We start from the raw sequence: 23511 nt of genomic DNA on the forward strand, positions 1-23511 counted from the left end.
CTGCATAACTAGAGTGTCGTCTATCGGTTCAGCTGGAGGTAACATCATATCTCCAGTGTAAAATAAACGTCAAGGCCAGCACCCTGAGTGGCAACAAGCATACCAGTGTAACTGTTCCATTTAGGATAGTTCATAGACGAAGAAAGCTTCAAGCTCTCATCTCTAGGGCAAGTGAGAGCGAATTGGCTCATAACCTGTTGTAATCTAGCTATTCTATTATGAATATCCATTGTATATGTTCACTTTTTCTTATGTTTGTTGCTTATTAATTTATAACTAATATAACTAGCCTACAAACTAATATTCTCAAACATAAATACAAGGGACAAACCTCTTGTATTTATACACTTACACCTTCGGTTAAACTTGCCATTATTCATTTATCATGGCGGCTAACTTTCCAGTTTTAGATTACTTAAGATGCCTTATCATGATAAGACTCTTATCTCTTATCACTCGATCATGATTGGCTTCGGCATCTTATCTCAACAGAATAAGATTATATTGACGCGTAGTAAAAACAACGTGTTTTTTGACTTTTTGCATGATAGTATACCTTGGAAACTTCAGTCTGTCTCAGTTGTCAGCCATTGGCGATCTGTGTGCTTGTCCACACGAACTAAAGAAAAGAGATTACGTAAGAGCTAAATTTTGTTGAAGGCTGTGCAGACCGTTTGTGATTTTTTATTTTTTTCATTTCCGTTTCCAATTCTTTGGCATGTCTGAAATTTTTTCTTTTCCTGATAATCTTTTGTCTGATTTTACACAGAAAGTTGACTTCAAGTTCGAGCGGTTATTTTGGAAATCGGTGTTAGATCAGCCAATTCACACTTAGCACAGAGAAGCAGTATGGACTCGCAGCAGTCGAACAAAACGCACAGAGGGGGAGGCGCCAAAAAGAACACGGCGAAGCAAAAGCTTCATTCTCAAGGGAAAAATGCAAAGGCTTTTGCATTTGCCAAGCCTGGCAAGTTACAAAGACAGGCCACCAGAAGTAGTGATTTGGGTGAAAAGAAGTATCATGTTCCAATGGTTGACCGTACCCCGGACGATGACCCGCCTCCAGTTATTGTTGCAGTGGTTGGACCTCCAGGAACGGGTAAAACCACATTGATTCGTTCTTTGGTTCGTCGGTTGACTAAAACTACTATCACAGACATCAAGGGTCCGATAACTGTTGTCAGTGGTAAGAGAAGAAGATTGACTTTCATTGAATGTTCCAACGACTTGAACTCCATGATAGATATTGCTAAGATTGCAGACTTGGTTCTTCTACTGATGGACGGAAACTTCGGTTTTGAGATGGAAACAATGGAATTTCTAAACATTGCGCAACATCATGGTATGCCAAGAGTGCTTGGTGTTACCACTCATTTGGATTTGTTCAAGAAGCCGGCAATCATGAGGGCAGCAAAGAAGAGGTTAAAGCAAAGATTCTGGACAGAGGTCTATCAGGGTGCAAAGTTATTCTATCTTTCCGGTGTTATGAACGGTAGATATCCGGATAGAGAAATTTTAAACTTGTCTCGATTTATTTCTGTTATGAAGTTCAGACCCTTGAAGTGGAGAAATGAACATCCTTATATGATGTCCGATAGAGTGGTAGATCTTACCCATCCTTCAAAGATCGAAAAAGATCCAAAATGTGACAGAAAAATAGCCCTATATGGATACTTGCATGGTACTCCTTTACCTAATGAGAATGCAAGAGTACACTTGGCTGGTGTTGGTGACTACACTGTTTCTTCTATTGAAAAATTACCAGATCCATGTCCAACCCCGTACTATGAACAGAAGTTGGAAGACTATGAGAGAGAGCAAAGGAAATTAGCAGAGGCCAATGGCCAACCAGTTCCAGCTAAAACACATAGACGTAGGAAGAGACTTGAAGACAAACAGAAAATTATTTATGCTCCGATGTCTGATGTTCATGGTGTATTGATTGACAAAGATGCGGTTTACATCGATGTGGGACAGAAAGTCTTTAAGTCAGAAGAAGAAATGAGTGGAATTGGTGAGAAGTTGGTTACAGACTTACAAAATGCAGCTGACATAGTCGACTCCAGAAAGTCATCTCGCTTAAAGCTTTTCAGCGATGGCCCTGAAATCTCGAGAACTGATTCTGATGATAATGATGAGCTCAGTGAGCCTGATGAAAATGAGAAAGATGACAATGAAGAATTACATGGAGAAATGGGAAGGCATGAGCTAAGAAGGGCCAGGATACACAAGCAAGATCTTGAGAACCTCGACGATAATGCCGATATCGATGAATATGATGAAGATGAGGATAACTTAGTCATATTTGACGAAGATGCAGATGACCGAGCTAGAGAAATGAAATTGAAACAGCTAAGAAAATCTCAAAACCTTGCGAATGAAGAAGACTTACAATTTGAGACTGACTCCGAGTTAGGAGATGATGACGATGAAGATAACGGGCTATCACAATGGAAAGCCATGGGTGGCAAACTTCAGAATTTGAACATAAAGAAAACTTGGAATATCAATAAGTTAATATACATGAATAATATTGACCCCAAGGATGCCATTGCCAGATGGAAACAAGAAGAAGAGTCTGATGAAGAAAATATCACTCCATCTTCTGACGAAGGTGAAAGTGGTGAAGAAGAAAACGACGAAGAATTTTTCACCAAAAAAGAGGATAAGATGATAGAAGAGACAAACGATAAATCGAAGTTGACATTGAGTTTTCTTAAGGAAAAATGGGCACCAGGTAGTAAGTCTCTTGATTATCTGAAGAAGAGATTTTTTTTGTCAGCCAAGCAGAGAATTCAGATGGAGAGGGAAGCCAAAGAGAATGGAGAAGAAAATGAGCTATATGGTGATTTTGAAGATCTCGAAGATGAAGATGCTGAGGAGAAAGAGTATATCGAAGCTGGTGATGAACCTGATGGGGAAATGTCAGAAAAAGACGATTTTACCAATTTTGAAGAGGAAGAAATGAAAGATGAAATGGGGATTGGTACTAAGATTGAAGAAGAAGAAGAAGGAGACGAAGAAGACGCTGATGATGATGACTCCGATGCTGACCAATCTGTTGAAAAACAGAGGGCCCTAAATGCCAAAAAGAAAGAAAAGTTGAAACAGCAGTTTGAAGAAGAAGAGGACTATAAGGGCGATGACGATCCTTTCAACGAGCATGATAGTTGGTATGAGTTTCAAAAAGCTAAGATGGCGAAGCAACTTGAAATTAATAAAGCTGAAATGAGCAAGCTTGATGCTGATACGCGTAATAAAATTGAAGGATTTTCAGCCGGTTCCTATGTGAAATTGACTTTTGATTCTTTACCTATGGAATTCATTGAAAACTTTGATCCAACGTTTCCAATTATTGTTGGTGGGTTATTGAATACAGAAGAAAGATTTGGTTTTATGAATGCTAGAATCAGGAGACATAGATGGCACAGGAAGATTTTGAAGTCTAACGACCCATTGATTCTTTCTTTAGGATGGAGAAGATTTCAAACTTTGCCAATATACACTACTTCTGACTCTAGAACAAGAAACAGAATGCTTAAGTACACCCCGGAGCATGCTTACTGCTTCACTACATTCTATGGTCCTTTAGTTGCTCCTAATACTACATTTTGTGGAATTCAAGTGGTGGATAAGGATCATACCACTGGCTCTTTTAGAATTGCAGCTACTGGTATTGTTGAAGACTTGAATGCAGAGAGTTCAATTGTGAAGAAATTAAAATTGGTAGGTTATCCGCAAAAGATTTACCGTAATACTGCATTCATTAAAGACATGTTTACATCTGCTATGGAAGTGGCTAAGTTTGAAGGAGCATCCATCAAGACCGTTTCGGGTATAAGAGGTGAGATTAAGCGAGCTTTGTCGAGTCCCGAAGGCCACTTCAGAGCCACATTTGAGGACAGGATTTTGATGAGTGACATTGTTATCCTGAGAACGTGGTATCCTGTCAAGCCCAAAAAATTTTACAATCCAGTCACTTCGTTACTTCTGAAAGACAAAAATAACTGGAAGGGTATGAGACTTACAGGAGAAGTCAGAGCAGTGAGTGGTGTTGAAACCCCACAAGGGAAAGACTCTAATTATAAGAAGATAGAGAGACAGGAAAGGAAGTTCCATTCATTGAAGGTTCCGAAGACAATCAAGAGTAGCTTACCATTCAAATCTCAAATACAGGATATGAAGAAACAAAAGAAACCTACATATCTTCAAAAGAGAGCTGTTGTGATGGACGGTAAGGAGAAAGAAGCCAGAAAGCTAATCCAAACCATTCAAACCATTAGAAATGATAAGGAAAGCAAGAGAACATCAACGAAAGATTCGAAGATGAAGGAGAAGTTGAAATCCCGTGAAAAGCTTGAGGCCTTCAGAACGGAGAAGCAGAAGGAAAAGAAGAAAGAGTACTTTGAGACGCATGGTAAGAAACGTAAGCTTGATTCTACGGATGGCGGAAGTAGTAAGAAAAGATGAAGCTGCTATACAGAGGTGTTGTATAATTAGATCCAATTAAATTAAATCAACTATATAAAATAAAGGTTGCATAATATACATTCTTATATTCAGTGATTTCGTGCGTCCGTGCATGCTTGGATGCATCTAGATGTATTGAGATAGCCATTTGAAACCTTCTGCGTAACCCTGTCTCATGACGATAGAGCACATGAACAATTCCAATGGTCTGACACCATTTGGAACGGTTGCAGTTTTACCGGTGGTTTGCAACAAGCCCAAGTAGTTTCTGACTTCGTTTTCACTGACTGCTCTTGGAGAGTCGATCTTGTTACCTAGGATGAGGAAAGGAACCGTGGCCAATTCTGGCATGTGTAAAAGAGCGTCCAACTCTAATCTCGATTCTTCGAATCTTTCAGGGTCTGCAACATCAACCAAGTATACGATACCGTTGACCTCTGGGAAGTAGTCCTTCCATAATCTTCTTGCCTGTTGGTGTCCACCCAAATCGAACGTCGTAAATCTGACGTTACCGATCGAAAGCTCCTCTGAAGTAGGATGCAACGTTGGTTGTAAGGTTGCCATTCTGTCGTTCTTCAACATGTGTAGCAAGGTAGTCTTACCGGCATTGTCCAAGCCAAGGAACAACAATTTGGCGTGTTTGTTCCATAAACCGAGATATGCTAATGCGTCTTGAACTGTGAGAGTAAAGAATTGGATGCGAAATTGTGTTGATGTTAGTAAGAGTTCTTCATCAATAGCGTGAAGCAACAAAAATCCAATGATCATTGGAAAGCAATACAGAGAAAGGAAGGCAAGTTCAGATCATCGATTTTTCCCTTATAACCCATAACAGATCCATCTCTACTGAAACCCTTTCTGCTCGTTCCCAGCCCTTACAAATGTTCTGCCTGCACCACTGTACTTACACCAGTCGAAAATCCACATTCTGTAATTATACTGTGCTTGCGTACCTTTCCCACCGTACTCTTTCCTCCTGCAGACGCCATCCCATCCAATCGTCCATTCTTTGAAGCTTATCCCTCCCTTTCACCTGTAAGGACTGCTGTCGCCACTACGCCGAGGAACACCTGGCCGCGTGTTACGTCAGCAAGCGCCTCCAGGGCGCGTGTTGTTGGAAAAGGGAAGAAGGAGAGAGAAAGAGCGCAATGAGGACAACAACACAGAAATGGATTGAAACGGTGGAGAGAAGGCTCTGTTGAAGTTTGGCGCCTCCGTGGCTGTCTACTTGTAGTGGTGATTCCAGTGAGGCAGAGACATTGATCAGGCTTGCAACCATGAAGCTCAATATCAAGGTATGTGACAGGGCGCAATGTGGGGAGCAGGATGAAGGGCGCAGGAGAAGACAAAGGAAGAGTGGATGTCCAACGCTTTTCAACCAGGTGTGATTTCTTGTTGTGATCTCCCGCCAAGGTGAGTAACTACCGGACGTATTACTAACATGTTCATATTTGCAACAGAAAGTGTCAAGCACAAGATCCGACCGTGTCAAAGGGATTGATTTTCATCCCTCGGAACCATGGATTTTGACTACGCTCTACAGCGGCAAGGTCGAGATTTGGTCCTACGAAACAAAGACGTTGGTGAAGTCAATTGATGTCACAAATGTTCCTGTGAGAGCCGGTAAGTTCATTGCTCGGAAAAACTGGATTGTTTGCGGAGCAGACGACTTCCAGATCAGAGTGTACAATTACAACACAGGTGAAAAAGTTGCGCAGTTTGAAGCTCATCCAGATTACATCAGATCGATTGCTGTCCATCCTTCGAGACCGTACGTTCTTACCTCTTCAGACGACTACACCATCAAATTGTGGAACTGGGAGAACAACTGGAAAATGGAACAAATTTTTGAAGGCCACCAACACTATGTGATGTCTATTGCATTCAATCCAAAAGACGCAAATACCTTTGCCTCTGCATGTTTGGACAAGACCGTCAAGATCTGGTCTTTGGGATCTAAGGTTCCGAACTTCACACTGACTGCACCTGAGTCAAAGGGCTTTAACTATGTCGACTACTATCCCCACGGCGACAAGCCATACTTGTTGACCTCATCCGATGACAAGAGCGTCAAAGTTTGGGACTACCAAACAAAGTCCTGCATTGCATCACTTGAAGGCCACATCTCTAATGTTTCCTTTGCCGTTTTCCATTCAGAGCTGCCTTTGATTATCTCTGGTTCTGAAGATTCAACAATCAAGATTTGGAACAGCAACACCTACAAATTAGAAAAAACGTTGAACTATAGACTGGAGAGAGCTTGGTGTGTTTCAACCAAGAAAAACTCTTCATTGGTTACAGTTGGTTTTGATGCAGGTAACGTCGTGTTTCAATTGGGTGACGACAAGCCTTTGTTGTCAATGGATCAATCTGGTAAAATCATATGGTGTAAACACAATGAGGTTTATCACTCCGTTATCAAGTCTTCTGATGCTAAAGCTGAAGATGGTGAGATCTTGAATCTATCTCAAAAGGAATTTGGGTCAGTAGAAGTTTTCCCCAACTCTTTGGTTCATTCTCCAAACGGTAGATTTGTTGCCGTTACAGGTGATGATGAATATATCATTTACACATCTCTAGCGTGGAGAAACAAAATGTACGGTCAGGCACTAGATTTTATTTGGGCACAAGATTCTAATTATTACGCTATCAGAGAATCTAAGACTAGTATCAAGATTTTCAAAAACTTCAAGGAAAAGCCAAATGGTCAAATCAATCTTCTCTACCCAGCAGAAAAAATCTTCGGTGGAGCTTTATTAGGTGTGAAATCTGAGGGCTCTGTATCATTCTATGATTGGGAATCCGGTGAGATTGTTAGAACAATTTCTGTTGATGCTGAAAATATCTATTGGTCAGAAGATGGTGGATTGGTTTTGATATCGTCCAACGAATCTGCTTACGCTCTATCATTTAATAGAGATGTTTTCCAAGAAAGTTTAGACAATGGTACAATTGACCCTGAGGAAGGTGTTGTTGAATCTTTTGATGTTGCATTTGAGGTTGATGACCAAATTCTTACAGGTAAATGGGTTGGCCATGTCTTCATATACACATCAGCTTCAAACAGATTGAATTATCTGGTTGGTGGGTCTATTTATAATTTGGCCCATTTTGATAAAGCGATGTTCTTATTGGGCTATATGTCCAGAGACAACAAGGTGTTTGTATGTGACAAAGATATGAATGTTGTCTCTTACTACTTATCCTTGTCAGTATTGGAATATCAAACTGTTGTTATGAGAGGTGATCTTGAATATGCAGATTCAATAATAGGCAACATCGATGAAAGGGATATAAATAAAATTGCAAGATTTTTAGAAGAGCAAGGTTACACCGAAAAAGCATTGGAAATATCAACGGATCTTGACCAGAAATTTGATTTGGCCATTGAAACTTCCAACCTTCAGTTGGCAGCAGAAATTGCAACAAAGGAAGACTCTGTTCATAAATGGAAGAAACTTGGTGATTCTGCTCTCTCACATTGGAAATTTGATTTAGCAATCAAGTCATTTGAAAATAGTAAAGATTACCAATCACTACTTTTATTATACACATCTTTCAATGATGTTGAAGGATTGAAGAAGTTGAGCAAGTCATGCATAGAAATTGAAAAATTCAATTCCGCTTTTGCTGCATCATGGGCCGCAAAGGACTTGGAAGCATGTATTGATATTTTGAAGAGAGCCGATAGATTTACAGAAGCTACATTTTTGAGCCTTGTTTACAAAGGCGACAGCAAACAAGTGGATGAAATTACGAAGCTCTGGAAGGATGAGTTGAGTAAAAACGGAAAGGAGAGTATTGGTTCTAGAATCCTAGTTCCAAGTGAACACCCGGAAGCGTTTCCTTCTCTAAAGACAATTACAGAAACTCTCATCGACATAGATGGTCCACCAGAACAAGAGCCAGTGGAAACTGAGGTGGAAGCAGCTGCACCATCAGAAGAAGTAGTGATAGAAAACGGCCATGCAGAAGAGCCAATTGATGCGGAAAAGGAATCTGATGAAAACGATGAAGACGCTGAGCTTGTCGAAGTCGCCGAAGTTGCTGAAGACGCTGAAGAAGATGACAACTAGACAGTGCTCTATTTGCCGATCGTTGTATTTATAAGACCTTAAGTTCCGGCGAGATTACACATTTTCTAAGTGGATTAATCTGAAGTTCGATCCACATTATATACTCTATGTATCACCCATATACGTTTCCATCAAATCAAGAAAGAACAAGTCACATATTATAAGCATGGATCTTTACAGATCTCGAGTTTGCAGCTCTCCGTCGGCGGTTGGCTCAAAGGTACGCATAAATTTCTGAAAGAGGAAAGAGCGGGTGGCCTCTGATCAGCGAGAACCATTACAGTCAAGAAAACATGAATTATCGAATACCTTGATGGTTATATCAAACCTTTAAGGTGACAGCAATGCTGTATTTGCATTGTTAATTAATGACGTGCTAACATGTAATAGAGGGCTAACACTTACTCTCTAATAAAAAAGTAATGTATTGGAAAGAAGAAAATTTTTTCTCTGCAACTGGTTTTCATAAACCGTTGAAGTAAACGATATAAAACATTCAACTTGCTCCCAAAAGTTGAAAAATAAGCCAAACGTAAATCACTCTTCTCATCCAGTCTATTCTTTCTTTGACTGAAACTAACAGCATTACATAGAAAAACAATTAAAATCACAGCATGCCTAATTGGTCTTCATTCGGTAACCCAGACGACATCTTATTAACAGATGATAGTGTCCCAGACGCTTTCAAGATTTGCGTCATTCAAGGTATGGTCGATGCAGACGCTGAGTTCTCTGGTGGTATCGGTACCCGTATAGGTTCTATCTTTGTCATTGGTATTGTCTCAACATTTGTTACTGTGTTCCCACTTCTCTCGCAAAAATACAATTGGAAGATCTCAGTGTGGTTTTACTTGTTTGCTAAGTTCTTTGGTGCTGGTGTTATTATCGCAACTGCTTTTGTGCACTTGATGGATCCAGCGTATGGTGAAATTGGTGGTAACACATGTGTTGGTATGTGGGGTAATTGGGCTTCATACTCTTGGGTCCCGGCATTGATTTTGGCTTCCATTTTCGGTATCTTTTTAGTTGATATCGGAAGTGAGGTTTATGTTGAACGCAAATATGGTTTTATTGCTGATGAACCAGATATCCAAAAGTTGATCACCGGCAAAGAAGAAAAGCCTGCTGACTTTGATAACTGTGAGGCTGCTGATGACTGTGTTGTATGTGATGACAATGATAACAATACCAAGGGCAAAGAAAGCGTCGATGTTTGTCAAAGAAGTTTGGCTTCTACTACCTCTTCGTACGAATTCCAACAGCAATTCGCAGCTTTCTTGATTTTGGAATTCGGTGTCATCTTTCACTCTGTTATTATTGGTTTGAACTTGGGTTCATGTGGTTATGATGACTTCAAGACTTTGTACATTGTCTTGGTGTTCCATCAATCTTTCGAAGGTTTGGGTATTGGTGCAAGATTGTCTGCCATTCCATGGCCAGATTCCAAGCCTGAAATTTACAAATATTTGCTTTGTCTTGCTTACGGTTTAGTTACTCCAGTTTCCATTGCTATTGGTCTTGGTGTCAGAACCACTTATGTGTCTGGTGGCTATGCAGCTAATATCGTCTCTGGTGTTTTGGATTCCTTATCTTCTGGTATTTTGATCTACACCGGTTTGGTTGAATTTTTGGCCAGAGACTTTGTCTTCAACAAGGCTATCAAGCGTGACACCACTAAGTTGCTTTACTCCATCTTCTGTATGCTATGGGGTACAGGAATCATGGCATTGATTGGTAAATGGGCCTAGATGTGTCTTCGTTCTCTGAAAGTAAATGTTAAAATAGTAAGAATAACTAGTTTACTTTATATGGATTTTCCCTTTTCTCTTTTCTCTTTCTCACTCTCTCTTTTAATCGTTAACATCATTAATAAAAGCTCAACACTTATCCAAAAGAAAAACGATTCCTTACGAATAGCTAAAAAATAACTCTTCTTGCATTGGAATGAAATTAGCGCATGCTGAACAACTCTACCTTGTCAACATCATAGGCTCGCTTTCCTAAACATACAAAGTAACATTCCTTAGATTCCAACCGGCAAGCCTTAGGTTTGAACCTCTTTACCTCTCTAAACACCGCATTCAACCGCTTCTCTAGGACCACATCATCTTCACCGGAAAAAAACTTCATAACCAAGGATCCATTCTTTTTGAGAAGGTCCACTGCTGTAATTAAGGCTGCGTCACAGAGATCCATGGACATGACATGGTCTTTCAACGCAAGCCCAGTTGTATTTGCCATCCTGAGATATGGATTGTTAGTAGTTGCGCTTGAAAATCCCGAGTCTCTAACAAAAGGTGCATACATATCACTCAATACAACATCCACAGGATAGGAAGCTGTCAAATCGGAACCTGAAGAGGCTGGATCGGCGGCGGGGCCATTGTCTTTATTGCTTAATTCCTTGCCCATTAATTGGCTGACTTCTATTTCTTTTTCTAGTATCGAGGCATCGGATTCCATAGGCTCAGGTGTACTTTTAGAGCTTGTAATAATTTCAACATCATTAAATATTTCATCCTTTTTTTCCAGCTCTGATAACGTGAAAAAGTTCTTGATCTGTTGGTGTGTCCCTTTGCTCAAAATGTTACCCTGAAGCGTAGAAGCGCCGTCTGGAGGCTGGTAGGGGAGGATGTCCACGCCCAATATCTTCGATCCGTGAGGACTTCGGTCAAGGGCGACCTGATTCCAAGCTCCGGGTGCTGCACCTAGATCGAGTACATTCAAGGTATTGCGAGGAGAACTAGATTTTGACCTGAAAATTTTGAATCTCTCGTCAATCTGAAGCAACTTGAACGCGGCCCTCGATTTGTAGTTTTCAACCTTTGCTCTTCTTGTGAAGTAATCGTTATTCTGCCTATTCAGCCATCGGTTGGAAGATGCAGTTTTGAACAATTGATGTGATGTACTGAAGCACCTAAACCATGGTAAAGACGAGGGAAATGACCGGATCAGCACAAACAAGGAACCCATGTCAAATATATCTACAGCTTTTCAAATATTTCAATGCTCACAGAAGCCTTTATGTGTCAGTTTTCTGAAGGTATTCCTTGCATCTGGAACAGCATATGTGGCAACGGATCTAATTCATGTTCCACGGCAGAACACAAAGTCACGTGTCTACAAAGAGGGCTTTGCAAAACCCTTTTTTATTCCGCGCTCACTTTCTTCGCACCATTTTTTCCCCTCTCTGATGATATTAGGAGGAGAGAAAGAAAAGTTTCACAGATGCTTTCAGATGTTGAAAACGCTTCTTCTTGTTGCCTGTAAAGTTCTTTTGATTTTGTTTCCGAACCTATCGTCGAAAAAACCAATTTACGGTATTACCTACTACTAGGGAGACAATCATTCACTAATCATGTCTAAGATTAACGCTGTTCAAGTTAGAGAGAACGTTCAGGAACTCTTGAAGTACTCCACTGAGACCAAGAAGAGAAACTTCTTGGAAACCGTCGAATTGCAAGTCGGTTTGAAGAACTATGACCCACAAAGAGACAAGCGTTTCTCTGGTACCTTGAGACTTCCACAAGTCCCAAGACCAAACATGACCATCTGTATCTTTGGTGACGCCTTCGACGTCGACAGAGCCAAGGGTTTGGGTTGTGACGCCATGTCTGTTGACGACTTGAAGAAGTTGAACAAGAACAAGAAGTTGATCAAGAAGTTAGCTAAGAAGTACAATGCTTTCATTGCTTCCGAAACCTTGATCAAGCAAGTTCCAAGATTATTAGGTCCTCAATTGTCCAAGGCTGGTAAGTTCCCAACTCCAGTTTCCCACTCTGACGACTTGTACCAAAAGGTTGTTGACCAAAAGTCCACTATCAAGTTCCAATTGAAGAAGGTCTTGTGTTTGGCTGTTGCTGTTGGTCACGTCGAGATGGAAGAAGACGCTTTGGTGTCCCAAATCATGATGTCCATTAACTTTTTGGTTTCTCTGTTGAAGAAGAACTGGCAAAACGTCGGTTCCTTGGTCATCAAATCTTCCATGGGTCCAGCTTTCAGATTATACTAAGCGTTTCACTATTTGTAAACTATCTAGTCGCCGTTTAATATACTAAACTTTTTTTTACGACACCCCTGTGTTGGCCTTTCAAGTCACATGTTATCGCTATGTAGAAAAAGTAGCTTTTTTTCGGTTTCAGGCTGTGGGTTCCTTTAGGAGTCGGCTACAAGGCCGGACCCTGGGAACACCAATTATACCTTTATCAATGGGGAAGTAGTAAATGCTCATTATCGATTGGACAACATACGGGGGATATGAGCTTGAGCGATGGTGTGATAAACCTAGAGTCAGGTTCGGAAACAGAAGAGAGTGATGGCGTTATTGTTGAACAAAGCACGAATGGTGGAAAGTCACAGGTAATCGAGATTTCATCAGACGAGGAGGTCACCGTGCCTCCGGAACCCGAAGAAGAGGTAGTTCACCTGAGTTCTGAATCTCCACCAGCAACCAGCAAAGAAAAAGAGCAAGATGAAGCCCCAAAAAAATGCTCAACTGAAGAATTGACTCCACAGCAGCAACTGCGATTGAAACTAGCGGAAGCAGCTGAGAGACGGTTAATTCAGAAGACTGAGCCCGAGGAAATGCCTAAAAAGAGACAGAAAGTACGTTCTACCGAAAAAGATGAGAGGTTAGAGGTAAGGCATCAAACGAAACTTCTTCCAACCTCAATTGATGATAGATCATCTCGGATACGACTGATTTCGAATCCTGACTATTGTGCCCAGTTTGGAGTTGTTGCCGACAAAGATACCGTCACCTTATCAGATTTGGTTGGGTCCAAAGATTTGATCCGCACTTACCAGTTTAACATGCTGATTGACTTTGACTACCTTTCCAGGTTTGTCACCTCTAAAGACTGTGAATTCACGCTCATAAATAAAAGCGATGACGATCACCTCCACGTTAAGGATGAATCATGGGAGAGGTACAAAATTCGTACTATTGATGTCTCATCCAAGCTTCGCAAATACGGTACTCATCACACAAAAATGATGGTCAATTTTTACAGAGACAACACATGTCAAATCGTTCTACATACTATGAATTTGACTGAAGCTGATCATAAAATACAAACTCAAATGTGCTGGGTGTCACCCCAGTTGGAAATGCACAAGGATGTGAACGATTGGTTTGACTTCAATCAGCCTGATTTATCTTTGATTGATGAAACGGGATTGGTTTTCAAACGTGATTTTATTGCTTACTTACTAAGCTATGAAAACAATGATATAAATAAATTAATAGACCAGGTTGCCAAATACGACTTCAACCCTATTGACGTTGTTTTTGTTGCTTCTACACCTGGACATTATCAATTCACTGACTGGAATACACTAACAAAACCTTCCTCAAAACCTATGTTTGGCTACGGCAGGCTATGGCAAGTAATACATATATTGAAATTGCAAAGCTTGATGGGGAAGCTAGTTGGACAAGTTTCAACTATTGCAGGGCCATGCGATAACTGGAAACGTAATGTTTTTGTCCATGTATTGACTTCATGCGTTGAAAAGGGATACCCTATCTCGAAAAAGGCGGATTACAAGTACGTGGTTAATAAAAACAAGGTGGAGCCTGTGATTGTTTGGCCAACCGTCACTGAGATTTTGAAGTCATGTGCAGCTCCGTTATCGGGGATAGCGTTGCACCTCACATCACGCGGGAAATGGGCGGCATACGAAAGACAGTTTCTAGAGATCAAGAACAATTTTCATAAATGGTCGTGTACCGATGACCCCAAGTTGTCAAGAGCTGGAAGGTCTAATCTTGCTCCACATGTTAAAACTTACACTGTTACTGAGGACAACTTCAAAACGCTGAAATGGTTTCTCATGACATCTGCCAACATCTCCCATCAGGCATGGGGAAAACCAAAAGGTTACAATACTATTGAGTATGATATCTGCTCCTTTGAGGCTGGAATATTTATCGCTCCACAATTATTGAAGGTAATGAGTAACGTAAAGGAAAAAGTTCAAATTCTGGAGCCAACATATGGCAGAGATAGCGTTATCGACGAACAATCTTTGAGCGGTAGTGTTTGTAAAATAGGACTACGACTTCCGTACGACACCCCGCTCAAAAAGTACAATGCTACAGATAAAGCATGGAGTCAGCCGGATTCTGATCAGTTTTTTTGAATATTAGATGTATTAGTGAGATATAAAGAGAACTGTTTAGCTAAGTCTATGAGGAAAGGAGGGGTAAGGTTGGGAGGGGTTTCAATACGTTTACCTGACGGCTGCCTTTTGTACCGAGGAAGTACCGCTGCTGCAACACGAGTTGCAACACATCACACCAAGACTGCCACATAGACCTTTCCAATTTGGCAAGTCCAACACATCTAGTATGTTGTTTGAGCACACGTACTCGTGACATTCGCCCTCTTCTCTTTGGTATCCCTTTTGAGGGTTTTGTTCTCTGAGTTGTCTGATCTTCTCCTGTTTGGACACGTAAGCCTTTGGCTCCTTCACTGGTTCCGGTTGTTTTGTTTTCACCTCAGCCTGTTCAGCCACAGCATCGGTATCCTGTTCCTTTTCAGGATCCGCTATACTTTGAACCTTGGTTTGGTCTTCTGTGTGTGATAGCGAGTCTGTCGGTTGCTTCTGCATCTCTGATTCAGCGTCGGCAAATTTGGAGTTTGCATCAACAAACTGCGATGATCCGGCAGTACTGAACGATGACACTGAGTCGGATCTGGAAACAGCCATGGTTAAGTATTTGTAAAGAAAAGCGACTGCGGAAGGGGTAGAGAGGCGTCTGTCTGCAGGCACACAATACTAGCTACAGTAATACGCATTTGCCTGCATGCTCCGGTTGCGGAAGAAGTCGTCGTTTTTTTTTATCGACTTGTCGACTATGGTTTCGAGATAAAAATAAACTTCACGTGAATCTTTGGTTTCGTACCACGTTATTATGACGTAAGTTCCATGTTTGCTACTCTGAAACCACTGTGACACAAGCTCTTCTCTTCTACAGCAAGCAAGCATATTTGCGCTCTTGCATTGCTCCATCTCGCAGTGGTCCTCCTTTTGCTCGTAATCTCCATTACCCTGCCGGCTTGTCCTGTTTTTTCTACCCCCCTACAACCAAGGCCGGGCTGCTTCAGGACAAACAGAACTGCTCAGCCACAAATATTGGCAAGTTCATGTGGCGGTGCAAGTTTGATTTCAGATTTTTTTATTTTTTATTTTTTTATTTTCCGATTTTTTCATGAATTTTTACTGAATTTTTTTTGCTTCACATTTTCTCTTCTCAAGTAACTCTTTCATGTTCGGAATTGTGTGTAGTATCGTAGCAGGTAGCAACAAGAGAATTAGGTCCAATTCATATCATGCCTCCAAAAAACGTTGAAACAAGAAAATGGAAACCTCCAAAGGGTCCAAAGAACACCCCCCACAAGAACAAGAATACCATTGGTCTCGGAAGAACCATTAAGAATGCAAAGGCTTTGCAGAACCAAGTGTATTATCTTCCCGATGGGCAGATGAGATTCACGACAGATAAACACGAAGCGGATTGGGTGAAATTGAGATCTGTCACCCAGGAGAATGCGTTAGATGAGTTTTTGAACACTGCCCAGTTGGCAGACACAGATTTCACTGCTGACAAACACTCAAGTGTGAAGATTATTCGGGTCAACAACCAAGCGGTTGACACAGGAAGTTACAACCCATATCTCCTAACGTCTGCGGAAGAGGCAAATAAGTTCAAAGTGCAAAAGGAACACATCAAGGACCTAATTGTTCCAAGGAGACCAGCATGGGACTCCAACACTACCAAATTTGAACTTGAGCGAATGGAGAGTGACGCTTTTTTGGAATGGAGAAGACGTTTGGCTGTGTTGCAGGAAGACCATGACTTGCTATTAACCCCGTTTGAAAGAAACATCATGGTGTGGAAGCAACTCTGGAGAGTTGTTGAAAGATCTGATTTGGTGGTCCAGATTGTGGACGCCAGAAATCCTCTTCTTTTCAGATCAACCGATTTAGAGAAGTATGTTAAGGAGTTGAATCCTTTGAAGAGAAATTTGTTGCTCGTGAACAAGGCCGACCTTTTGACCTACCAACAAAGATTAACATGGGCAAACTACTTTAAAGAAAACGGTATTAAGTACACATTTTTCAGTGCTGCGAAGGCAAATGAGATATTGGAAAAGCAAAAAGAGGAAGAGGAGGCTTTGAAAAGGTATGCTGATGAGCATGAAGGAGAATTGCCTCCTGTTTACAGATCACAAGAAAAAACTGAAAGTGACGAAGAATCTGAAAATGAACTCGACATATCCGAACTATCTGAAGAACAAAGGGCCGAGTTTTTGAAACTTCAAAAGGAGCTTGATGAACTTGAAGAGTTGGAAAACGAAATGCAAGACTATGATATCGATGACGAAGATGAAGATCGTGATGAAGATGAAGAACACCATAAAGTAGAAGAGAACTATTTTGACGAAGAGGATGAACCCGAAGATGCAGATCTTCGTGAGATGACCCGTATTATCACAGTTGAAGAATTAGAGGAACTTTTCTTAAGAGTTGCTCCCGAGCCTCTCAGTGTACCACCAGAGGGACAGCCAAAGAGATTACAAATTGGTTTGGTAGGTTACCCAAATGTTGGTAAATCTTCGACAATTAATGCCTTAGTCGGATCAAAGAAGGTTTCTGTTTCTTCGACCCCAGGTAAAACGAAGCACTTTCAAACAATTTTACTATCGGATGAAGTGATACTCTGTGATTGTCCAGGTTTGGTTTTCCCAAACTTTGCATACACCAACGGTGAATTAGTTTGTAATGGTGTTTTACCGATCGATCAGTTAAGAGAATATACAGGCCCATGTCAACTTGTGTGCCAAAGAATCCCTAAGTTTTTCATCGAAGCAGTGTATGGTATAACAATCCCTGTATTGTCTGAAACAGAAGGTGGAACGGGTATACCTACTGCTCAAGAACTTTTGACTGCATATGCTAGAGCAAGAGGTTACATGACTCAGGGTTTTGGTTCTGCTGATGAAAGTAGAGCTGCCAGATACGTTCTAAAAGATTTGGTGAGCGGGAAATTACTATATGTTGAGCCTCCACCACATGATGACGGTTCAAAGGCGACTGAATCTGAATGCAGAGAGTTTAATAAAGAGCTATACAACATATCACATCTACCTGAGCAGAGGAGGAACCAATTGATTCAAGCCATCAATGCGAAAGGTTTATCCATGAAAAATTTTGACCTTGCTAAGGATTTAGACAAGGTGACATTTTCTGGTCATTTATCTGTTGAAGATGAATCAAACAAACATCGGTCTAGAACTTATGGTGGTAAGCAAGCAGCATTGTATAGTGCCTCGAACGAATTAGACGACGAATTTTTTCATATGAAGTCTGTCGAAGGGAAACTTACTGGCCCATTTTATAGAAACAAGGCTACGACGAACCAAGAGAAAAAACACAACAAGGCAAACAGGAAGCAGAAGACTAGAAGATTGTTGAGCTAATGTTTATGGGTCCCGTCCTCTTTTTTTTTCTATATAAAGATAAATATAATAATGCCATATGTATACTATACATTTCTTTCCCTCCTTTAATGAAACGCATCATCGCCCAATTCCTCCGTAAGCTGTTGAATTTCCCTTTCTATATCTTCTAAGTTTGAATCAAGTGCCTTCAAGTCATCGAACCTACGCTGTTTCTTGAAATCTTGATACATACTCTCCACCACATATTTCTGCTCATTAAGTACCATCAACTTTTCACGCTTTTCACGTAAATCACGCATACTCAACTTAGGTTTCCCATCAATCAACTCTTGTAAAACTTCCCTCTCACGAGTCAACTTTTCTTCTTGAGCCTTCCTCAAGATTGGCAGCTTGGCCTGTACATAGTTTACAATTGCAGATTCCAAAGTATTGTACATTTTTAGCTCATCGATTGATAGCTGACTTTCTGATTTGATTTTCTGGATTTGTTTCGCAAGTTTATCTAGTCTGGTGAAAAGCCTCACAAGCATTGCATTTTCTTCATCATTTTTTATATCCGTCATATTTTCTGTTTGAATCTTCTTTGAGATCATTTTCCACATTTTATAAGAACGCATGAAATCGCCATTCTCAGATTTAAGCTTGTCGACCTCAAAAACTTTTTTGTTGAATACCCTTCGTTTGCAATTAGAGCAAACTCGTACTCCAAACATATCTTTTTTCAAGAAATGCTCTATCTTTTCGTATTCAATCTCTTGATTTTTCGAGTTCAAGTTTTCGTCTGGTTTCATCAGATCGAATATTATTCCCAACGGAACAACCATTGAGCATCCTTTTCTTAGGTCTCCGCAAACTATATCTCCGCATATTCGACAATGATGTTTCCTGATGAAAAACCCGAAAGCTGTGTGGCAAATAGGACATTCTGATACCGAGTGCCCATCTTGCCAATCTGCCAATTGGGCTTCAAAAACCCTCAATTCGGTTTCAGAAAACTTCCCGGAACTGTTGAATGTATTGACAATCCAACTGAAGACCTTCTCGACCCTTTTCTCAAGTACCAAGTTTCGAAGTGATTCGTCCTCTATTTTTGTTTTCCTCATACGAATGAAATCGTTAGTCTTGTCAACGAGAGGGACGTTACCAATAACGCCACTCCATCCATCATAATCATTCAAACATTGCAAACAGCATTTAGACCATATACCTTCCAGAGAATTGCTATCAACAACTTCTAGATTTGCATTTAGCTTCAATGGTATATGACAGTGTTCCGAGCAGTATATCCTTCCACATTTGGAGCAATTTATAGTGCCATGTTTCAATCCAATCTTATGGTGACATCTGGGATCTGAGCATTTCATTCCATTGGAGGGCCGAACAAAGTGCCCGGTTGGAAGACGAAGAGGACCCCTAGATATGGTAGTAGAGCGTGATGAGGTTGTTCCCTTACTGTCAACTCGTTTATGCTGTTTTTGACCCGAACTAGTAATTGATATTGTGCTTCCCGGCGGACTCGATGACGTGGTTCTTCTCTCTAAGCTTTTTCCAATTTCACTATCCAACGGTTCATTATGCGTTGGAATATTCAAGTGTATTGAGTCGACATGGTGGTTCAATTGGGTGAGCGATTTCATCGGCAAATTACACATTGGACAGATGAAGTTGTCACTTTGAGATTTGGCTTGACCATTCTGCGCTAAAAAAGTTGCAGGTCTCGGTGTTCCTGGCAAACCATCCGACTTGCCCAAAATCCTCCTTTTAGACATGTCGTGGTTTTTTGTCTTCGTTAGCTCTACCATGGGAGCCAGAGGGTTGATTCTTATCTAGATGAAAGAGAGGTCCAGCTAAGTGAAACAATTGACCGAAAAAGAAAAAGAAGGAAACTATCTATTTTGCGTGCGATTTAGCGCCAATCTTCATTATTCGTTATCATAAGTAATTGTTGTGGAAGATATACATACGTTTATACTATATGTCTAGGGGGTGATTATACATGTTAATATACGAGTTCATGAAAGATATTTAAGCTGTAAGTATACGACTGGTAGCAGTCGGAAGGAGGTCATGAAAAGAAGAGGTGGTAAGAGATTAACGATTAGAAGTTTCAAAGAGTAAAGCGGGCGCATGTCATAAGTTGTTGTCGGTGTCTTGGAGTTCTTGGACGGAATATGGCACAAATGAGTGCATATCAAGTTCCTGTCGTTTCCACTCCGGAAGCAATTTATCCCACAGTTCTGGCTCGAAACTCAATTCACGTTTGCTGAAATCTAGGAGGTCTGGCACCGTTGTTTCATTAATCAGCTTGTAACCGCGGAAATTTGGCATCTGTGTATTTTGAAAGCTCTTTTCTCTGAACAAGTTGAAGTAAGGTTCGTACATTGCTTGTGCTGCTGTGATTCTCTTTGCTGGCGAGTAATTGAATATTTTCACAAACATGGTCACCATTTCCGGCTCAACGTTAGGGAAGATCTTGATCAAAGGTATGGGCCGCACGGAGGGGAATTTGTGTTCCATGTAGTTTGGATTCATTGATCTGATCTCCTCCTTGGAGGGCGTGCCCAACAACTTGATGATTTCCACCAGCTGGTCGATGCCGGATTGTCCCGGGAAGAGGGGTTGTCCTAGGACCATTTCGGCAATGACGCATCCTGCAGACCACACGTCGATCTTAGAGGTGTAGTTTCTGGCGCCGAAGATGAGTTCTGGAGCCCTGTAGTAGCGGGAGCAGATGTAGGAGACGTTCGGCTCGGACGGCTTGAGAATTTTTGCCGAGCCAAAGTCACAGAGCTTCAAAACGCCCGATATAGGGTCTATCAAGAGGTTCTGCGGCTTGATGTCTCGGTGGCAGATCCCGAGAGAGTGTATGTAGTTGAGCGAGCGCAGAAGCTGGTACGAGTAGAGCTTGATGGCAAGGAGCGGCATGGACTTGTGCTTGGAGAAGTACCAGTGGGAGGCGGTGTGCAACGTCTCCGGGACGTACTCCAGCACCAAGTGGAGGTAGAGCTGATCCTTGTCGTTGGTCTTGTAGTAGTAAGCGATCAAGTTGACGACGTTCTTGTGGTGGATCAAACGCATGATCTCCAACTCTCTGTTCTTAAAGCGCTTGTCCTGCAACACCGTCTTTATCGCAGCCTTCTTGTTCGCCGGCAGGATGTTGATCTGGTACACGTAGCCGAACGAGCCGTGGCCGACCATGGACCGCTGCGAAAACAGCAGCTTGTACGGTTGCTCGGTCTTGCCGTCAAACACCTCCTCAGCGACGGTTTCCATCGGCACCGACTGCCGCCGACCCAGCAGCTCGCTGCTGCTGTTTCCGACACCAACACCGCCGCTGTTCACGTTGACGTTCATGTTCATGTTCATGTTTGTGTTCGTATTGTTCGAGTTCATATTCATGCTCAGGTTCGAGGGCACGGAGGAGGCCATTGGCAGGGCGGGGAGCGTTCTATCGTGTACGTACCGGTGGCACTCTCCGGGTGGCTGTAGGCGCTGTTCTCTGCCGGCGAGCCCCCGTGCCCGTGCCCGTGCCCATGCCCCCGTCCTGGCTCTCTTGTGCCCTTGCTTGTGCCTGCTTCCCGCCTGCCTGCCCGCCGCCAGCCTTCCCCCCTCCAACAGGCCACTCGCCCCGCAAACGGGCACGGAGCAGCGCTCCCGGGGCCCGCGAGGGAGCTCAGCCGAGACCCGGGGAAGCAGGCATAGACACAGACAGGCTAATAAATAAGTGTTTTCGGAGTATACGTGTATATAGGATGGGGTGGGGGTGCTTATACGGTCGATACGAAAGAATGGGTGAAAGAGACAGGGTTAGTAGTTGATAGGCTTGTCGAAGACGGTCATGGCGGCCTCCTTGAACGCCTCGGACAAGGTTGGGTGGGCGTGGCACGTTCTGTAGATGTCTTCGCACGAGGCGCCGTATTCGATGGCCAAGCCGGCCTCGGCGATCATCTCACCGGCGTTAGGCCCAATGATGTGGACACCTAGGACTCTCTGGGTCTCTGCGTCGGCAATGAACTTGACAAAGCCCTCGGTGTCCATGTTTGTCTTGGCTCTGGAGTTGGCGACAAATGGGAATTTGCCGGTCTTGTACTTGATGCCGGCAGCCTTTAGCTCCTCCTCGTTCTTACCGGTCCAGGCAACCTCTGGGTGGCTGTACATGACGGCCGGGATGTTGCCGTAGTTGACGTGGCCGTGGCCGAGCTTGATGTACTCGGCGGCGGCAATGCCCTCCTCCTCGGCCTTGTGGGCCAACATGGCGCCGAAGGTGACGTCACCGATACACTGGATGTGTGGGTACTTGGTCTTGTACTCGGAGTCGATGACGACTCTCTTCTTCTTGTCGAACTCCAAGCCAATGGCCTCGGCGTTCAGGCCGGCGGAGTATGGTCTTCTGCCGACGGCAACCAACAAGACGTCGGACTTGATGGTCTGGACCTCGCCGGTCTTGGCGTCCTCGAACTCAATGTCCACCTCGTCGCCGTTTCTGGTGGCCTTGTTGACCTTGGCGCCCAACTGGAACTTCAGGCCCTGCTTCTTCAAGAACTTCTGGGTCGCCTTGGCGACCTCGGCGTCCATGCCGGCACCGCCGATGGCGGTCTGGAACTCCAAGATGGTCACCTCGGCACCCAGTCTGGACCACACGGAACCCATCTCGAGACCGATGATACCACCGCCGATGATGGCCATTTTCTTTGGGATCTCTTTGAGCGAGAGCGCCCCGGTGGAGTCGACGATTCTCTCCTGGTCGATCTCAATGCCCGGGAACGGAGTAGGCTCGGACCCGGTGGCGATGATGATGTTCTTCGCCTCGAGAGTGGCCTCCTCGCCGCCCTCGATCGGGTCGACCTTCACGTTGTGCTCGTCGACAAACGACCCGGTACCCTTGTAGTACGTGACGCCGTTCTTCTTGAAGAGCATCTCGATACCGCCCGTCAACTGCTTCACCGCGCTGTCCTTGGCCTTCATCAAGTTCGCCAAGTTAGGCTTCACCTCGCCCTCGATGTCGATACCTCTCTTGGACGACTCCGTCTTGATCTCGTGGTACAGGTGTGAGTTGTTCAACAACGCCTTCGAAGGAATGCACCCGACGTTAAGACAGGTGCCTCCGAGAGAGCCTCTCTTCTCGACGCACGCAGCGTCAAGCCCGAGCTGGGCGGCTCTGATGGCGGCAACGTAACCACCTGGTCCACCACCAATCACAACAACGTCGTGCTTTTTGGTGGCCGAGAGTAGTCTGGCCGCAGAGGAAAAGAGTCTGGTTTGTGTGTGTCTGAGCATTGTCGTGTCTTACGCTTGCTTGTGCTGCAGAGGGAAACACTCTCTGACACTGACACCACAACTCTCCTTCAGCTGAGCTCAGCTGAGCAGGGAGTCCGGCTCCTCCTTCTACTCTTCACCACCTGCCCTCCTGCCTCCCGCGCTCCCGCTCTCCTCACAGATGCGGGCGCGACACGGCCGGCGGCGGCGGCGCCAGACGGCCCGGAGTGGGCATAGAG

General features: G+C 43.0%; 12 protein-coding genes across 12 annotated transcripts; 6 read left to right on the plus strand and 6 right to left on the minus strand.

Moving 5' to 3' along the window:
* The first annotated feature begins 778 nt into the window (after nt 1-778).
* Nucleotides 779-4504, plus strand: PICMEDRAFT_14244 (hypothetical protein). Its single transcript, XM_019160289.1, has one exon. It carries the CDS (start codon nt 850-852, stop codon nt 4468-4470), a length of 3621 nt encoding a protein of 1206 aa, XP_019019827.1. The 5' UTR covers nt 779-849; the 3' UTR covers nt 4471-4504.
* Nucleotides 4505-4534: 30 nt separating this feature from the next.
* On the minus strand, nt 4535-5433 carry PICMEDRAFT_14246 (hypothetical protein). Its single transcript, XM_019160290.1, has 2 exons — nt 5379-5433; nt 4535-5147 (listed from the first exon to the last, which is right to left on the minus strand). Exons 1-2 carry the CDS (start codon nt 5395-5397, stop codon nt 4597-4599), a joined length of 570 nt encoding a protein of 189 aa, XP_019019828.1. The 5' UTR covers nt 5398-5433; the 3' UTR covers nt 4535-4596.
* A 314-nt stretch (nt 5434-5747) lies between these two features.
* Nucleotides 5748-8546, plus strand: PICMEDRAFT_70333 (hypothetical protein; the record flags this gene model as incomplete). The annotated part of the gene is made up of 2 exons (XM_019163613.1): nt 5748-5765; nt 5931-8546. 2 exons carry the CDS (start codon nt 5748-5750, stop codon nt 8544-8546), a joined length of 2634 nt encoding a protein of 877 aa, XP_019019829.1.
* Nucleotides 8547-8950: 404 nt separating this feature from the next.
* On the plus strand, nt 8951-10566 carry PICMEDRAFT_14248 (hypothetical protein). The gene has a single exon (XM_019160291.1). It carries the CDS (start codon nt 9161-9163, stop codon nt 10292-10294), a length of 1134 nt encoding a protein of 377 aa, XP_019019830.1. The 5' UTR covers nt 8951-9160; the 3' UTR covers nt 10295-10566.
* On the minus strand, nt 10449-11550 carry PICMEDRAFT_14250 (hypothetical protein). The gene is made up of 2 exons (XM_019160292.1): nt 10852-11550; nt 10449-10788 (listed from the first exon to the last, which is right to left on the minus strand). The coding sequence occupies exons 1-2, from the start codon at nt 11517-11519 to the stop codon at nt 10497-10499; spliced, it is 960 nt and encodes a 319-aa protein (XP_019019831.1). The 5' UTR covers nt 11520-11550; the 3' UTR covers nt 10449-10496.
* A 354-nt stretch (nt 11551-11904) lies between these two features.
* PICMEDRAFT_70336 (hypothetical protein) lies at nt 11905-12558 on the plus strand (the record flags this gene model as incomplete). The annotated part of the gene is made up of 1 exon (XM_019163614.1): nt 11905-12558. One exon carries the CDS (start codon nt 11905-11907, stop codon nt 12556-12558), a length of 654 nt encoding a protein of 217 aa, XP_019019832.1.
* Nucleotides 12559-12803: 245 nt separating this feature from the next.
* Nucleotides 12804-14690, plus strand: PICMEDRAFT_56920 (hypothetical protein; the record flags this gene model as incomplete). Its single annotated transcript, XM_019163205.1, has 1 exon — nt 12804-14690. One exon carries the CDS (start codon nt 12804-12806, stop codon nt 14688-14690), a length of 1887 nt encoding a protein of 628 aa, XP_019019833.1.
* A 90-nt stretch (nt 14691-14780) lies between these two features.
* PICMEDRAFT_9248 (hypothetical protein) lies at nt 14781-15260 on the minus strand (the record flags this gene model as incomplete). Its single annotated transcript, XM_019165079.1, has 1 exon — nt 14781-15260. The coding sequence occupies one exon, from the start codon at nt 15258-15260 to the stop codon at nt 14781-14783; it is 480 nt and encodes a 159-aa protein (XP_019019834.1).
* A 623-nt stretch (nt 15261-15883) lies between these two features.
* Nucleotides 15884-18280, plus strand: PICMEDRAFT_61191 (hypothetical protein; the record flags this gene model as incomplete). The annotated part of the gene is made up of 1 exon (XM_019163461.1): nt 15884-18280. One exon carries the CDS (start codon nt 15884-15886, stop codon nt 18032-18034), a length of 2151 nt encoding a protein of 716 aa, XP_019019835.1. The 3' UTR covers nt 18035-18280.
* On the minus strand, nt 18121-19785 carry PICMEDRAFT_70340 (hypothetical protein; the record flags this gene model as incomplete). The annotated part of the gene is made up of 1 exon (XM_019163615.1): nt 18121-19785. The coding sequence occupies one exon, from the start codon at nt 19783-19785 to the stop codon at nt 18121-18123; it is 1665 nt and encodes a 554-aa protein (XP_019019836.1).
* A 155-nt stretch (nt 19786-19940) lies between these two features.
* PICMEDRAFT_14254 (hypothetical protein) lies at nt 19941-21720 on the minus strand. Its single transcript, XM_019160293.1, has one exon. It carries the CDS (start codon nt 21443-21445, stop codon nt 20147-20149), a length of 1299 nt encoding a protein of 432 aa, XP_019019837.1. The 5' UTR covers nt 21446-21720; the 3' UTR covers nt 19941-20146.
* Nucleotides 21721-21743: 23 nt separating this feature from the next.
* Nucleotides 21744-23500, minus strand: PICMEDRAFT_14255 (hypothetical protein). Its single transcript, XM_019160294.1, has one exon. It carries the CDS (start codon nt 23291-23293, stop codon nt 21824-21826), a length of 1470 nt encoding a protein of 489 aa, XP_019019838.1. The 5' UTR covers nt 23294-23500; the 3' UTR covers nt 21744-21823.
* Between the last annotated feature and the right edge of the window lie 11 nt (nt 23501-23511).

The sequence above is a fragment of the Pichia membranifaciens genome (assembly GCF_001661235.1).
Source record: "Pichia membranifaciens NRRL Y-2026 unplaced genomic scaffold PICMEscaffold_1, whole genome shotgun sequence".
NCBI classification, from domain to species: domain Eukaryota; kingdom Fungi; phylum Ascomycota; class Pichiomycetes; order Pichiales; family Pichiaceae; genus Pichia; species Pichia membranifaciens.

Coding starts and splice junctions, on each gene's coding strand:
- PICMEDRAFT_14244 (XM_019160289.1), top strand. CDS start 850: ATGGACTCGCAGCAGTCGAACAAAACGCACAGAGGGGGAGGCGCCAAA.
- PICMEDRAFT_14248 (XM_019160291.1), top strand. CDS start 9,161: ATGCCTAATTGGTCTTCATTCGGTAACCCAGACGACATCTTATTAACA.
- PICMEDRAFT_14250 (XM_019160292.1), bottom strand. CDS start 11,519: ATGGGTTCCTTGTTTGTGCTGATCCGGTCATTTCCCTCGTCTTTACCA. Junction 10,789..10,851: donor GATGTTGTATTGAGTGATAT/GTATGCACCTTT, acceptor TCCATATCTCAG/GATGGCAAATACAACTGGGC.
- PICMEDRAFT_14254 (XM_019160293.1), bottom strand. CDS start 21,445: ATGGCCTCCTCCGTGCCCTCGAACCTGAGCATGAATATGAACTCGAAC.
- PICMEDRAFT_14255 (XM_019160294.1), bottom strand. CDS start 23,293: ATGCTCAGACACACACAAACCAGACTCTTTTCCTCTGCGGCCAGACTA.